General features: G+C 40.9%; 1 protein-coding gene across 4 annotated transcripts in view; it reads left to right on the forward strand.

The window, feature by feature from the left end:
- Positions 1 to 16,274, forward strand: part of RAD51B (RAD51 paralog B) — a 514,016-nt gene that overhangs the window by 201,440 nt on the left and 296,302 nt on the right. The window contains exon 8 of one of the 4 annotated variants that reach the window (XM_079768335.1): positions 707 to 5,104. The exons of the other annotated variants lie outside the window; for them this stretch is intronic. Coding sequence (XP_079624461.1) covers positions 707 to 739 — 33 coding nt within the window. The 3' untranslated portion in view covers positions 740 to 5,104. Of the gene's footprint in view, positions 1 to 706; positions 5,105 to 16,274 lie in introns of those variants that run through there. 4 annotated transcript variants of the gene reach the window in all.

Here is a 16,274-nt window from a genome sequence, read left to right on the forward strand (position 1 = left end):
AGAACTTTGGCTATTTTAAGGAAACTTCTGGGCTCCAGCTTTCTCAACCACAAAATGGGATTATGATTGATAATTACACATTTTCATTAAGATTGAGCAAGTCATTTAACCTCTCCAGGTCTTAGACTTTTTAGTGTTAAAACATAGTATTCGTAAAATTGTTAAGAATGTTAGTAAACAGATCCTCTCTTTTAGTGCTGGTACAGATGGAAGTTGGTAACCTTTCTGGACAGCCAGTTGGCAGAATAATTACCAATTCTTTTGAAAACGTGCATAACTTTTTGCCCCAAGGAACAGAACTGAACAAGTGTTCAAAGGTGCATGTTTAAGGATGTTCATTATACCTTTGTTTATAAAGGCAAAGGACAGTAAACAAATGTTGAGCTATAGGAATCTGGTTCAATTATGGTGCATTCCATGTGGAATTCTATGCAGCTACTAAAGATGACGATAGTGTTAATAGGTATTAATGGAACTGGAAAGAAGTTCACAGTGTACTAGCATTTGTGGCAATTTATGCCTCTTCACTTCAGGGTACTATAATCAGGGGTAGTAATTAGGGTCACTTTAAAAAAAAGTCTAGCAATAATGGCAGATAATAGTTGAGCACTACTGTGCTCCAGGCACTACACTAAGCTTTGTCTCTTCTCTGGAAGTTTCATATTAACCCCATTGAATAAGAACAATTTGGAACCTCATTTTGCAGATGAAGAAACCAAGGAACAGAGAAATAAAGTAACTTGTCTAAGACCTTAAATGCAGAGGTGGCAGAGTAAGAATTTGTATTCAGGCATTTGGTCCAGAGCCTACATTTTGAAACCCTCAGCCTGACTGCCTTTCTGTGAACTGTCTTCAGGTTTTACATGGGATCACCATCACAGGTATATTGTGCAAACTCCTTCACATCCTTTCCTGCTGTAACTGCACTAATATTTGAGAGTACTTTGGCCCAGGTGTGTGGCGGAGGGCGGGGTGGTCCACACTTTAATACAGAGGCCAGCTAACTATGGTCCATGGTCAAAGCCAGATGCTGCCTGTTTTTGTAAATCAAGTGTTACTGCCTACAGCCATGCTTATTCGTTAGGTATTGTCTATGGCTGCTTTTGCACTACAAGGGCAGAAATGAGTAGTTTCAACAGAGACCATATGGCCTGCAAAGCCTAAAATTTGTATTATCTTGTCCTTTATAGAAGAAGTTTGCTGAGCCCCGCCTCAATACATTAGAAATCTGGAAGTTATGTTTGCCCTATTACAGCGACCACTTTTCCTTCTTTAAAGAGAGTAATTAAAAAAAAACAAAAAAAAAAACGAACCCATTTTAGGGTTCCTATCCTACCCAAGTCCAGGCCACAGGCAAACAGGCAGTTGCTGATGGGTTTCTGAGCCGAACAAGAGCAGCCTATTGCAGGACTACTGAAGGCCCTCTGTGTAGGGCAGACTGGCATTCTCTCACTGGGCTTCTTGGCCTTGAAGCTCTGCCTGTTGCTGCCCCTCTGAGATGGAATGTGTATTCACAGAAAATGAGGCACTCCATTAGTCATGGTGCATTTCCTGGGCCCTGGAGACATGGGCATGACATCACCAAGGGCCAATGAGAAAGGACCCTCTGGCCCGCAAGCCCTCCGACCTCTTTAGAGGACTGTAGACTGTGTGTTCTGTTCCCGGGCCCTCGGGGTGTGATTTGAGACTGCCTTCCTCATCCAGCCATATTCTGGGCACAAAAGTCTCGCTTCCAGACCCAAGGGGCCAGGGCAGGCTCGAAAATCTGCAGAGCTGGAGGCAGATTCCCATTTAGTATTTTTTTCCAGAGCTCAGGTTCGTATTCCCACAGTTTTCCACTCCTAATGACGTTGTTACTTCATGTGGTGAATAGTGGGTGGTGAAAGATGAAGTCTGCATGAGATAAAAGACACTTGGCAGTTAGAATTTCTGGGTAAGTATAGGTTGGTAGCATAACGAAATCAGAAGCATATTTTGCCGTTTCGTTACATTGCTTTTGTGTGGAGTTTAACATAATAAAACAACATCTTTTAGCAGCAAAGGCTGCTAGCAAAATTAGTGTGGCTTAGCATAGGGCAATTACCAAAGGAACTTTACTGAGGGGATTAGTCGCTCATTAAATCTTTTATCTTCAAGAAGAAAAGAAACTTTTCCCCCCCAATTCTCTTTTCTTAAGATTTAAGAATGAATCTTGAATAAAAATCTCTCTCTCCTTTTCTATTTATGAAAATGATTTGTGGAATTAAGTCTCAGGAATAATAACTTTGTTAATTCTAGGTACCAGAAAGTTTATTTCAAAGACTTGTTTTCTAATTGGTACTAGCTTGGTCTCTTGTTAACAAGCCATAATTGTAAAATCCCCCTTTTAAAAATTACTTAAACAAACTGAGGCTCAAGACCTGATGTGAGATGACACTAGACAGATTTTCATAGTTTAATTCAAGAGGTGCGTCTCCCCATCTCATTGGCAATCTGTGGTTGAATGCAAATGGTCCCCCTAGTACTGGTTCATGTTTGCATCCTGTTTTGGTGAAGCCTAAGAGAAACTGGGAAAACAGCCGTTTTTGTTAGTACATTATCTGTGGCTGCCCTAAACCACAGAGGATGCCACCGCTACCGCTTTAAAAAAAAAAAAGAAACTCCTTGTTGTTTCTGCAAGATGAAGATGAATTTTTTTGTAATTACAGAAGTTTTTATTTTAAAAACATCACCTGAAGGCATATGAATTTATTCCTAATTCTTAAGAACAAATACACCAGTAATTGAAGAAAATTTTTCTAGAACTGTGCAATGTACTAAAAAGAGGGCACTTTGGAGATCCTCCTCAAAGATTTGTGCAATTCAAAACATTGGTTATGACAATTTCCAAGTGTCTCTTGGAGATCCTCTAAATGGCATTTTTCAAGCTTGTATAGATGGGGAGGCTGAGGTACAGCTGGATGCTCTGCTGGGTGTTGTTCAGAGAAGCGGATATGGATGTGTAAGTCACCCTCATCAAAACCCTGAAGAGGACATTCCTCTTTGTCTTTAAAAAAAAAGTTCTTATTGATTTTATTTTTTTTAAGAGAGAGGGGAAGAGGGATAGAGAGATAGAAACATTGATAAGAGAGACACATCATGGGTTGGCTACCTACTGCATTCCCCACACTGGGGATGGAGCCCACATCCCAGGCATGTGCCTTGATCAGGAATCGAACCAGTGACTTCTTGGTTCCTGGGTCAACGCTCAACCACTGAGCCATACCAGCCGGCTCCTCTCTGTCTTGACATAAAATTGTCCTCGTTTTCCTGCGACTGCTTCAGGCTTTGCCTCATTCACAGCAGTGCTTGTTTTCCACAGCCCTTAGGTTGGGACAAAAGGTTGGTCTAGCCTCCCAGAACCGAGGGAGCTCTGAGAGGGGTCAGTTGTCCTGGGGGTAAAAGTAGGCTCTGAGAGCTGGCCTACTGCCTCACTCTTGGCAGAGGGCTTAATTCTCCGCAACCCTACCCCCCATTTTCCCCACCTGAACTAATATTTGCCACCTCTCGGAGGGTTGTCATGAACAGTGATGAATTTAATGTTGATAAAATGTGTGAGCCTTGGGGAGGAAAGGTCTTGTATAAGCACACCATTAGCATTGGCCCCGTGACCCGCCGCAAGTTTCTTGAGTGGGCTGTGGGCACCCTGGGAGTAGGTTGACCAGACCCCCGTTTTGGCGGGGACAGTGTCTGCAATGGGACCTGCTGCTGCTTTGAGAATACACCGCTGGTTTGAAATGTTGAAATCCAGGTAGATCCTTAAAGCAGCTACGCAGTAACGTCTCCTCCCTGCTCCTGTTGCCTGCGAATTTGGGGAGCAGCAGATGCCTCCCTCAGAAACCTTTCTGGCGTGTCAGCATCACCATGCTCATCATCTCACTGAGCCCCCAACTTTTCCTGAAGAAAAGGCTAGTCCAGACTATGACAGCGAGAGGTCACGACAGGACTGGTTTATGTAAAGTTAAGGATGAGTCACGTCACTCCTAAAGGGATTGGCATCAATTTATTACACAAAATCAAACACTGCAAGAAGAAAGCCTTTAGCCTCATTAAGGAACCCAGACAAAAATCCCACTTAATCCATCTTACTTTTCCTTTTCCTCTAACTCAGCTGGTGCGCAGGTGTAGGGCAGCTTGGCAGGAGCTTTGAACGTTTGGAAAAGGGAGTCATTACTGAAAGTCACTGACACACACTTCCCTTGGAATGCTGCTGATGTCATGGAAAGCTGGGACCTTCGCAGTCACCCCTGACAACCAGAGCTACAGTAAACAGTAACGGTTACCTCCACCAAGGCACTGGTTTTTGAAGAGTTTTAACAGGCGAGGGCTTGCCAGCCACAACTCGTAAAAATGTTCTTATAATTTTACCCTCCTCTCCAACAGCACTGGGTGACTGCCGAGGTTTCTCTGCCACCTGGGGATGCGCAGCCAACTTCATGTCAGCTTCAAGGTTCACTCGTCAGAATTTACAGCACTTCTTTTCCAGTCCTTTTCGTACCCCCTGCCATGCTCACCGGGTTCAGCCTGGTAGGCTGAATACTTTTTCAAAGAGGTCTCTTGTCCTACTGCATTGCCTCAATTTCTGGTGGTTGGCTGAATCTATGTGTTAGGTTTTGCCTAGTGTTTTATTAGCCTCGTGGTTAACCCAGTCTGGTTCATTGGTAGCCCTCAGTCTATAGGTTATATGCTAACCAATTTGAAACAGTTGGGCCAAGTGACGCCCTATGGTTCAGATTCCGAGCTAGGTGCATCGGGAGAGAACAAGCAGCACGTGCTGTCAGGTGGAACTGTCAGGGATGATGGTTGTCAATAGTTTAGGACAGCGGTCGGCAAACTCATTAGTCAACAGAGCCAAATATCAACAGTACAACGATTGAAATTTCTTTTGAAAGCCACATTTTTTAAACTTAAACTTCTTCTAACGCCACTTCTTCAAAATAGACTCGCCCAGGCCGTGGTATTTTGTGGAAGAGCCACACGTAAGGGGCCAAAGAGCCGCATGTGGCTCGCGAGCCACAGTTTGCCGACCACGGGTTTAGGAAAGCAAACGAAGACACAGAAACCGAGGGATCAGGAGGAATTTCTCCCACGACTGGCCGCCTTTTAGGAGAAGTTGGTGCAGTATCGCCGTGTATACCAATGCGGCATGGCTGCTTCTAGGCCCGCCCACAACAGGGGGAGAAGCAGGATCTCGCACTGCTTTGGCAAGGCATTGTCAGGGTGACCACATAATTTATCACTCAGACGAGGATACTTTTGAGAGGGAAGGGGCTCTACTAGTCATTACTCTGGGACAACAGGAATAAACCAGGAATGTCCCAGGCAAGGGAGCCATAGGGTCACCCTCCTCATTGTGCCAAGACCCACCCGGCCTTTCGAGAGGGTAGTCTTCACAGTGACAGAGAGGGTGCACCGACCCGTTCGTGCAACCTGGGTTGTCTCAGTTACAAGAAAAGTCCACTCTTAGAACTAGCAGGCTAAGTAATGAAGTATGTTACTGCAAGATATCCCTAGGTCAAAATCTCAAAGTCAGCTTGAATTCACACTCTGAATATACTAAGTTTTGAACATTACTTTTATTTCTATCGACGAGTGATTCTTAAAATGTAGTCTGAGATCTCTGGGGGTCCCAGGAAATCCTTGCAAGGGTGTGTGTGAGGTCAAACTATTTTCATCAGAACATTAAGACATCATTTGCCTTTTGTGTTCTCATTTCCTCGTGAATGTGTCGTGGAGTTTTAAGGGGACATGGGAAGTATGAGATTATAACACCTGGGATGAAAAACCAACTACCAGATTCTAGCTCTCAGCTAGTAAGCCAGGCGTTAAAGGAATTGATAAGTATGTGAAACAATGCCATTCATCCACTAAGCTTTTTTGTTTTAGAAAATATAGTCCTCTTTATAAAAATACATCATTTTTGTTAAGATGTTATGTGTTTACTAGTTTACTTTTCCATGAATGAATAAACGCTTCAGAAATTCATCAGTTTTAATTTCTAATATGGTAAACACATGCATCATAAGTAAAAGCTCTTTGAATCCTTAATAGTTTTAAGAGTATGAATGGGCCCTGAGACCAAAAGTTTGAGAACTGCTGCTCTAGAACTTTCTCTCTCCCTGAGAAGGAACGGACAGGTAACGTGAGATGATCAATTCCCTGACGGGAGAGACCAGCTTTCTTCATTATATTCACTATATTCACGGCATCTGCTGCCGCACCCAGCACGATGCCTGGCATCCAGCTAGTGCTCTCTGTGAATGTGGGAGACAAAGCTCCCGGGACACTCTGAAGAGTGGCCATGCTCTCTCATGTCTGGGCGTCACTTTAACATTAATGTCTACTTTGTTTTAAGTCTTTATCTTCTGATATTTAATATGTTCTAGTACTCTGTTAAAAATCTTATTTTGACCTAACAATAATAATGTCATTTTTTTCTTCAAAAGTTTTATGGAATAGATCAAATCCTCTTATGAAACAAGTACTAGTATGTTAGGTAAGAAGACATAAAGAATATTAGAGGAGGGAGTTGTTCCCCCCCCCCCCCCGACCTTTTTTTTTTAAGCCTGGCTAATTCTTGCTTTCCTTCATCTCAGCACCTTCCTCAGTTAGCCTTCCTGACCCTTCCAGGCTGGCCTCGTACCCCTCCCAGGAGCTTCCAAAGTATCCTTTATCACTGATGTGCTAGTCGGGGGCAGTCCATGCACATTTTGGTTTCCCCCAGTTAACTTTCAGTTCCTTTATGTCAGAAGGAGTGTCTTTAATCTCCATATTCCCAGAATTGGATAGTGTTTTGTTGTTGTTAATCCTTACCAGAGGATATTTTTCCATTGATTTTTTTTTTTTAGAGAGAATAGAAGGGAGGGGGAGAGACACACAGAGAGAAACATCGATGTGAGAGAGACACATTGATTGGTTACCTCCCACACTCACCCAGACCAGGGCCAGGGATCAAGTCTGCAACCTAGGTATGTGTCCTTGACTGGAGTCAAACCCAGGGCCCTTAGGTCCCCAGGCTGACGTTCTGTTCATTGAGCCAAAATGGCAAGGCTAAACATTTAAAAAATAACTGTTAGATGAAAACGTACTGTAGGAAGGAAAAGTTAGCTAATTTCACTAGTCAAGTGTCTCCTCCATCCCACCCCAATCAATGAAGGGCATTTATAACATCTTTAAAATAGCTTTGGAGCCATTCAGCATTTTGTTTCCATAGCTGGACAGTTTTTAGATCTTATTTATCAGCCTGCTGAACTGTTCTTTTTTGAAGACATAGATACCATCCCAAAAGTTGGATATTCTTGTTTATGACTATCGTGGCTTGCTGAATTAAAGCAGCAGAATTTGACGCAGGTTCAGTGTTGTTTCCTTCAAGAATTAACTCATCTTTCTGGGCTTGAGATACCTTGGGTAGGTTTTTCTCCCCAGGAAATTTTGGATTTCAACAAGAGATCTGTTCTGAATAACGATGCTGCTGGGGCAGCGGGCATACACAGGCTTCATCTTGTGACAGAAGCCCAACGGAAGGCCCTTGGTCATGTTCAGTACGTGACTGCAGATAGTGTGAACCATAGCAGTCATTTCTACTCCCCACCACTTGCCAACCTGGAGCCTCCTTCAAGGAGACTGAGTTCTACGTTGATGTGACTAAAGGGTTCCTCTGGGACCCTTCACAACTGTGGTGGCTTCAGCGTGATGTCGGCATTTTCTGAGATGTCCACAGCCTGGTTGTTGAGAATGGTATCTTCACAGTAGATGCAGCAAAAAGAGGTGACGTTTTTGTTTTCTTAATATTATATAACATGGTTTCCATCGTACTGAAAACTTTAGTAGAAGAAACTAATTTGAGGAAAGAAGATAGATTGCTTTGTTATGATGTTCCCTGTAAACTGATATATATCCACCTACCCCTCCGCACTCACACACTCCCTTTCAGAGTCAGACGCTTCTAAGCCTTTAAAGGTTACCTATTTCTGAGAATGTAAATCTTTCTTAGTATCAGAAGTTATTTCCATTGGCAAAAAGGGAAAAATTGTGAAATAATTTTTGTAATGCAGGTTCAGTTTTATCATAAATAACATTTCATTCTGTTTTGTGTGGTTTTTTTTCTTATTTACTTTCAAGTGAAGATATTCTCTTCTGATTTTTAAATTTGTTTCTTGAGCTAGAAACACTATTTTTTTCCCAAAAAGTACCTGCTTAATTTAATTTTAAAAATGTCCCCAAGGCCTGAAATTAACCTGCTACTTTGTAAATCAATGTGGCAAGATAAACTTAGGTCAAGGTTTTTGTGGATAGCAACATTACCTTATGATTTAATGATCGTGGCAATCTATAATAATGAAAGGGTAATATGCTAATTAGACCAAACATCTACCGGACATCATTCCAGATGTCCTTCTTGACGAAGCGGGGGCCCGAGAGAGGCCAGCCCGGGTTCCGGATGCCTGTGGGTGGCCTGAGGGAAGCCAGCCCGGGTCCTGGGTGCTGGAGGGAAGCCGGTGCTGGCAGCCGGGGGAAGGAAGGCCTACTCTTGCATGAATTTTCGTGCATCAGGCATCTAGTTATATATAAGTGAAAGTCAAAGTCTGAGTTTATGTAGCTAGTTTTTTAAAAAAATATATGTTTTTATTGAGTTTTTTAGAGAGAGAGGAAGGGGGAGGGATAGAGAGAGAGAAATATCAATAAGAGAGAAACACCTTTGATTGGCTGCCTCCTGCACGCGCCCTACTGGGGGTCGAGCCCACAACCTGGGCATGTGCCCTGACGGAATCAAACCAGTGACCTTCTGTTTCCTGGGTTGAAGCTCAACCACTGAGCTTCAACTGGCTGAGCTATGTTGCTAGTTTTTAATGGCATGCATTCTGCGAATGCTATTTTCTCTGAATGCTGTTAGTAATATAAGTTTCCAAATTCCTTTTTCTCAAGATCTAACATTTTGGATAATTGCTTAAACTTCCTAGTGCATGAGAATTTTTTATCAGAAAACAGAGGGAGAGAGAATGCATTACAATTCTCATCAAGTCCTCCTAAAGAAAAGGGGTGTTTGGGGGGGGGGGGGGAATAAGCATGTCAGCTGAGACGGAGCCTAAAGGAGCACCGATTTTTGCAGGCAGGACACTGGCTGGATGGGAATGGGACAGCTGGACACTTGCCCTGACTTTGCTACTCTCTAAACGCTAGTGCGATTTTGCAGATCACCTTACTTCTCTTAATGACTCCTAGCTCCCCGTCTGTAAGAGGAGGCTGCCTTAGATGGTCTCTGAGGTCCCTTGCAGATCATCTCATTCTGCAGTTTGTTTTGTACCCCTGTCAGGATTTCATGCTCTTGAAGTCCCCAGTGGGTAAATACGGCGTGGGAGGAAATGACACAGTCTTGAATAACCAGAATGGATTTTGTCCACGCTTACGTGCTAATCCCCAAAGAAGAAAACACAGACGAGCCAGGGGCTGAACATGAACACGGTGACAGCGAGGCAAACACCGAAGCAGACAGCTGAGCGCTTCGTTTCCTGGCCCGCCTGCCATGAGAAAGGCCGGCCTGCCAAGGCCTCCCGGCAGTCAAGGCCAGAACTTTGGCTAACTCTAATTTTGAGCTCCCCTCATACCACACACACAAACCACACAGGAAAATGGTGCCTCTGCCTTCAGATTTGTGCCTTTTGGCTACACTTCTGTTCATGCCAAGTCCTCGCCTAAGCCCGGTCCTTGCAGCTGGCATTGTCTCTCTTCTGTTGTTTCCAGGGGCTTTGAGAAGCAGCTGCAGTCGGCAGTGGGAGTTCGGGGGTGGCAGCCTTGGTGGTGGGTGCTGTTAGGGTGTGTGGACTCTGGCAGAAGCAACAGTCACTTTACCTTGTTTGTAGGCCATTTGAACAGTGTTCTTACTCTCCTTGCTGGGCAAATGTCAGAGCTGATGGCTTTAATTTTCCCCCTCCCTCCTCCTGGGGCAGTTTCCCTCCCCCTCTACATTCCTCAGCCTTTTTGTCTGCAAACATCCTGTGGAAGATTTGGTTTGTCTTAGGTTCTTTTGCCAGGCTGCTCATCTTTTTCTTTCTTTTTTTCCACATAAAACATATTTCTCTATCTAGAGAGATGAAGATGGAGAACCAGAGCCTGTGTGCCCTCTCAGCCTAGACATTTGGCCCCTTCTCATCTCTGACAGAATGAGTATCAGACCAGTAGGTCTCTCCAGGCCCAGAGAGCTCTCGCTGCTGGTTGTCTGTCCGCCCCAGCCAATGCCGTGCCCTTTCACCTCCCACCTGTGAAGTTTTCCTATGAGCATGTCGGCGTGCATCTCCTGTTGCCTCTTAGTGATGGCAACTAAGTAAAGAGGCACTTGGTTCTCATCGTCTTAGAAAACAGAGGAAGAATCAGGAAATCTGATTGAAGAACCTTGGCTGAATAAGGAGGAGCCATGTATTCTAAAGGTTTTAAATCACTGTATTATGCACAGACTGACCTTGCTGGCCTGAATATTGAAAGCAAAACAAAAGAAACCCTCCCCAGCCAAAGCCGGTTTGGCTCAGTGGATAGAGTGTCGGCCTGCGGACTCAAGGGTCCCAGGTTCGATTCCCGTCAAGGGCATGTACCTTGGTTGCGGGCACATCCCCAGTAGGGGGTGTGCAAGAGGCAGCTGATCGATGTTTCTCTCTCATCGATGTTTCTAACTCTCTATCCCTCTCTCTTCCTCTCTGTGAAAAATCAATAAAATATATTAAAAAAAATAAAATAAAATAAAAACCTCAGAGTCTCTTTAAAAAAAAAAAAAAAGAAACCCTCCCCAGTCATTGTCTTTTCTAGGAGAGCTGTGTTGTATACAAACTGTTCTCTGCCACTCTTTCCAGGGACTCCATCAGTTCTCTTGCACCACACCTGGCAGTGCCAACCCCCCACTTCTGTGTATGTAAGAGGAACCGCTATAAGTCTCCAAAACCTTGTGAAAAAAATAAGACTCAAAGCATGTCTGTATTTGGATTTGTCTGATGGTTTCTCATGTCTGTATGTATTTTGTATTTTATTTCAAATAAGTTAAAGGTTAATTGATGTTAAATTTAAATAGGTGAGTCTATTTGATAAATTTTTTATTTAAAAAATATATTTTATTGATTTTTTACAGAGAGGAAGGGAGAGGGATAGAGAGTTAGAAACATCGATGAGAGAGAAACAGCAATCAGCTGCCTTCTGCACACCCCCTACAGGGGATGTGACCGCAACCAAGGTACATGCCCTTGGCCGGAATCGAACCTGGGACCCTTCAGTCCGCAGGCCAACGCTCTATCCACTGAGCCAAACCGGTTAGGGCTGATAAAATTCTTTTGTGTAACTTTATATGTACTATATAAAGTCTTTTTATTCATATTGGGAATATTATATACTACAAAACCATTTTTATTTCATTTCTGCCTGTCTTCCTCAACCCCAGATTTGTGTGGCTATATTGTTGCTACTGCCCAATTAACCCTTCTGTCTCTCATCCTTCCCCCCTCTTCCATGTTTTTGCCTCATCTATAACATAGACTCATGCTTTGGTAGAACATTGGTGCTGGAAGGGCCCATAGATGTTAACTACCCAAACTCTTCATTTTATAGATGAGAAAAAGACAGCCGACAAAAGGAACATGATTAGGCCAAGGTCACACACTAGCCAGCGCCTAGGCTCACAAGTGTTTTTCCAGTGTACTAGTCCAGGCCCATGTGTGAGGAATTTTCCAGAGTACTCGACCAGTAATAAATACTCAAATGGAAAGGGAGTGCATCCTACTGGAAAGGGCACAGGTTTGGGAGCCGGACAGATTTGGGTTTGAATATATTGCTCTGCCATCTATTGGCAAAGTAAGTAGGGTAAGTCACTAAAGCTTTGGGTGACTCTGTTTTTTCCTCTGTAATATGGGAATGATTACAGTAATACTTTGGGATTATTGTGAGTGTTGAATTATATAATCTGCATAAAGTGGCTCTTATGTATTATGTTCAATAAATTATTATAATAAAACTAGAGGCCTGATGCACAAAATTTGTGCAAGGGGCTCAGCCCTCACAGCGGCATGGCTTGCCTCAGCCCTCACAGCCCTGGCTTCGTCCAGAAGGTTGTCTGAAAGGATGTCCAGAAGGTCGTTTGGCTGTCCAGTCTAATTAGCATATTACGCTTTTATTATTATAGATATATTGGCCATAGGGATATGATATATCATATGTATAAACATAATTTAAAATAGGTACTTTATAATTGGCTATTCTGAGTCTCTCTTATATAATAGTATTCTCCTAAACTCAGCATTAAAATATGAATGGAGTGAGTTGTCGGGAAGTGAATTCCTGAAGGTTATTTATGCTATGACTGTGATTCAAGCATTTCCTGTTTCTTTATGGCTTTCATCTGTACTTAGCTGCAGTGTATCTTGTCCAAAAATTTTTGTACAAGTTGAACTCATTCAAAGAAGACATCTGGAGTGTCTTTTGGTTTGGTCCCTGCTTTTCATTTAGCTAAATACGAGGATATAAATCTAGAATATAATCTGTAAGGAATGCTACACTCATATTTTTGAGACTTTTGAGATGGTTAGTGTTATTCTGAAACACATTGAACTGTGTGATGAACAACCTCCATGTGAAATTGTATGTACCTGTTTGAAGTACAAGTAGATGTTATCTTATGTTCAATGTAAAGGGGCCCAAGATTGTTCTGTTAAAAGGAAGCAAAACTACATTGTTGAACCCCATAATATGGGGAAAAGGAATGAGTTAGAAACAAAAGCTAAGATTGAATTAACAAAGGCCAGAAGCAACAAAAGAAAGTTCGGAAGCTTTAGAAGAGGTGATTCAGGGGGAATTTCAGTTTGAAGGCTTTTCAGATTGCATGGATGTCGTTGGCTGACTGGAATGTACTTTAAGCTTGAAGTGGATATAAGGACCTTGAGAAACTCGATAGAAAGAATTTTGCTTCTCTAATAAAGAGAGGGCTCAGGAGAAAGAGCTTTGGCGTAGATTGTAGACAGAAGTGCAAGTAGAAAGAGGTACTGTGTACTTTTCTCCTTATGGAACCCTTAATTGCGGAGGAACTTTCAAGCTCATGTAATTTGGTCCGTAACTGTGATTAGATACGTAAAAGCTGTAAACACTCTTAGGGGTTTCTTTATGATTTTTTCAGTGAAAGTGGGTGCAGCAGTGATGGAGAGTAGAAAGGGTCTTCCTTGTGCCTGTTTGTACCTAATATCACATATTAGCTGAAGAACTGGAGGCCAGAAGTTTCTTAAATATAAAAGTAGGCATCCATCCTTTTGGAGGAATATTGGACAATCTAATATAGCCAGGAAGTAGAGGTGCTATTTTGCTATATTTTGGGTTCACTCAGATGAGATCAAACCAGAGGAATTTGGCAAGCATTGGGACTCACCGCTTAGAACCACACTGAAATAGTTGTGGTAGCAAAATAATTTCTCCAGGAGTCTTATTCCACTTGAGGCGTAACAGCCAGTGATTCCTGGTCCTTGAGTGGAGAGTGCCAAAGTTGATGAATTTTAGAATAATCCACTGAAGTCTATAAACTCAGGAGAAATAGTTCAATTAGGTGATACTGGGACTTGTGTGTTTCCATAATTGTCATACAGAAGACATACGCTGAGTAAATGTGTCTTAGAATCCACTGTTTAAAATGAACTCTTCCCTAATCTCATATTCTCCCATTGAGATTTAATATACTGCAGTCTATTAAATGGGAAGATTATAAAAGAATTTAACTTTAAGAACTGGTATTTGGCTTTTTCTGTATTCTGTTTGAAATTCTGACATATTAACCTTGCCATTTTTTAAAAAAAGCTTTCTGGCAAGAGCTCTCCATGACCTAAAATTTGCCTTCCTGTTTAATCATCTTCTAAGCCTTTTTATACTCTAGCAAAGTAAACTATACCTGCCAATATACTTCATCATCATCAAGGGTATTACTTGTCCCTTGAAATCTGACATCTACCTTATATCATCCAATTATCCCCTTTAAGTACCCAATGCACTGACTTATATAGAGTCATTGAATATTTTTTATTTAATGATGAAGTAGTTCTTTATATTTTAAACAATTATTATGGAAAGAGACATAAGTATATTTATATGAGTCTATTTCTGGGCTCTCTAGTCTGTTCCTGATCTAGTTATCTATTCTTTGACTGATATCACATTGTATATATTATTGTAGTGTTGATAGTAAGTCTTGAAGTTGGGTAGTTTCAGTCTTCCAACTTGGTGTTTTTTTTTCTGTGTGTGTGTGTGTATGTGTGTGCTTTTTTCAATATTGTGTTGACTATTATGGGTTTTTGTTTTTCTGCCTTTCCATATAAACTTTAGAATCAGTTTATACATATCTATAAATTGAATGGAATTTTGATTGGGATTGCATTGAAGCTATACTCGTATATCAAGTTGAGAAGAACCAACATCTTGACAATGTTGAGTCTTACTGTTCATGAACATGGAATATCTCTTCATATAGTAGTATTTAGATTTTCTTTGATTTCTTTAATCAGAGTTGGGTGGTTTCCTCATATAAATCTTGTACATACTTTTTTAAGTTTATGCCTCAGTATTTCTCTCCTTTTTTTGTGGTGCTAGTATAAATGTAGTTATGTTTTTAGTTTGAAATTCCAGTTCATTGCTAGCATGTGAGGAAGTTACTGACTTTTGTAAATTAATCTTATATCCTGTCTTCTTTTGGATTAATTTTTTTTTATCCCACTTTACTTCCTTTCTTGTCTTATTAGCTGTAACTCTTTGGTTTAGGTATTTTTGGGGTAGCCTTAGTATTTAAAGTATACATCTTTAACTTACCACAGTCTATCTTTAAGTGAAATTGTGCCACTTCATATGTAATATAAGAACCTTACAGTAGTTGTCATATATTTTACTTATATAAGTTTTACATAAGTATAAAACCTAAAGTACAGTTTTGTTTAAGCAGCCAGTTATCTAAAATATATTTTAATAATAAAAAATATTTACTGTTTTCAGTGTTTTTCATTCTTTTGTATAGATCCAGATGTTATTTTCCTTATGCTTGAAGGATTTACTTTATCATTTATTATAGTGCAGGTCAGCTGGTGATGAATTATTTCAGCTTGTATACTTTTGAAGAGATCTTTATTTTACTTTTGTGTTTGAAAAATAGTTTTGCTTGGAATAGAATTCTAGGTTAACACTTTTTTCTTTCAGTTTTATAAAGTTGTTGCTTCACTGTATTTTCACTTTCATTGTTTCCACCTAGAAACTGCACTCATCCTTATCTTTGTTTCTCTGTATATCACATATTTTTCCCCTCATTTTTTGTTTTTCTCTTCTTAATGGTTTTGAATAATTTAATTATGGTGGACCTTTATGTAATTTTCTTCATGTTTTCAATGGTTGGGGTTTGTTGAGGCTTTTTGTTTTTAGCTCTTTTTTTTTGATATGTGTTTTATAGTTTTTATCAAATTTGCAAAAATCTTGGCCATTATATTTGAAAATAGTTTTTCTTCTATCTTTATCTTCTCTTCCTCTTCCATTGCACTTATATTAAGCCACCTGAAGTTGTCCAATGGCTCACTAGTGCTCTTCATTTTTGTTCTTTTATTCTCTGTATTTCATTTTGGATAGTTTCTATTATTATGTATTCAAGTTCTCCAATGTGTAATTTACCATTAATCCTATTCAGTGTATTTGTCATTTCATACATTGTAGTTTTTATCTTGATTTGAGTCTTTTTAGTATTTCTAACTAACTTTTCCGACATATGAAGTATAGTTATAGTCACTATTTTACATAGTTGTCTGCTCATTCTAACATCTGTGTTAGTGCTGAGTCCATTTCAGTGATTGAAATTTTCTCCTCATTACTTTCCTGCTTCTTTGCATGTTTATCTTTGATTGGATACCACACATTGGGATTTTATCTTCTCGAGTGCAGTGTGTTTTGTATTCTTGTAAGTCTTGAGCTTTGCTTTGGGATGCTGTTAAATTATTTGGAAACAGTTCCATCTTTTTGGATCTTGCTTTTAAGATTTATTTTGGCAGGACCAGAACCATTTAGTTTAAAGATAATTATTCTCCACTCTCTGAGCACTCTTCCCAGTGCTCCATGAATTATGAAGTTGTCCAGTCTGGTTGGTAGGAATAGGCATTATTCCTGGCCCTGTGTGAGTGCTTAGACACTCTTCTCTCTACTCCTCTTAGATCATTCTTTGTCAGGCCTCAAGTAGTTTCCTCACATGCATGCACTAATCAGTGCTGAATGTTTAA

The sequence above is a fragment of the Cnephaeus nilssonii genome, assembly GCF_951640355.1.
Source record: "Cnephaeus nilssonii genome assembly, chromosome: 4".
NCBI lineage: Eukaryota > Metazoa > Chordata > Mammalia > Chiroptera > Vespertilionidae > Cnephaeus > Cnephaeus nilssonii.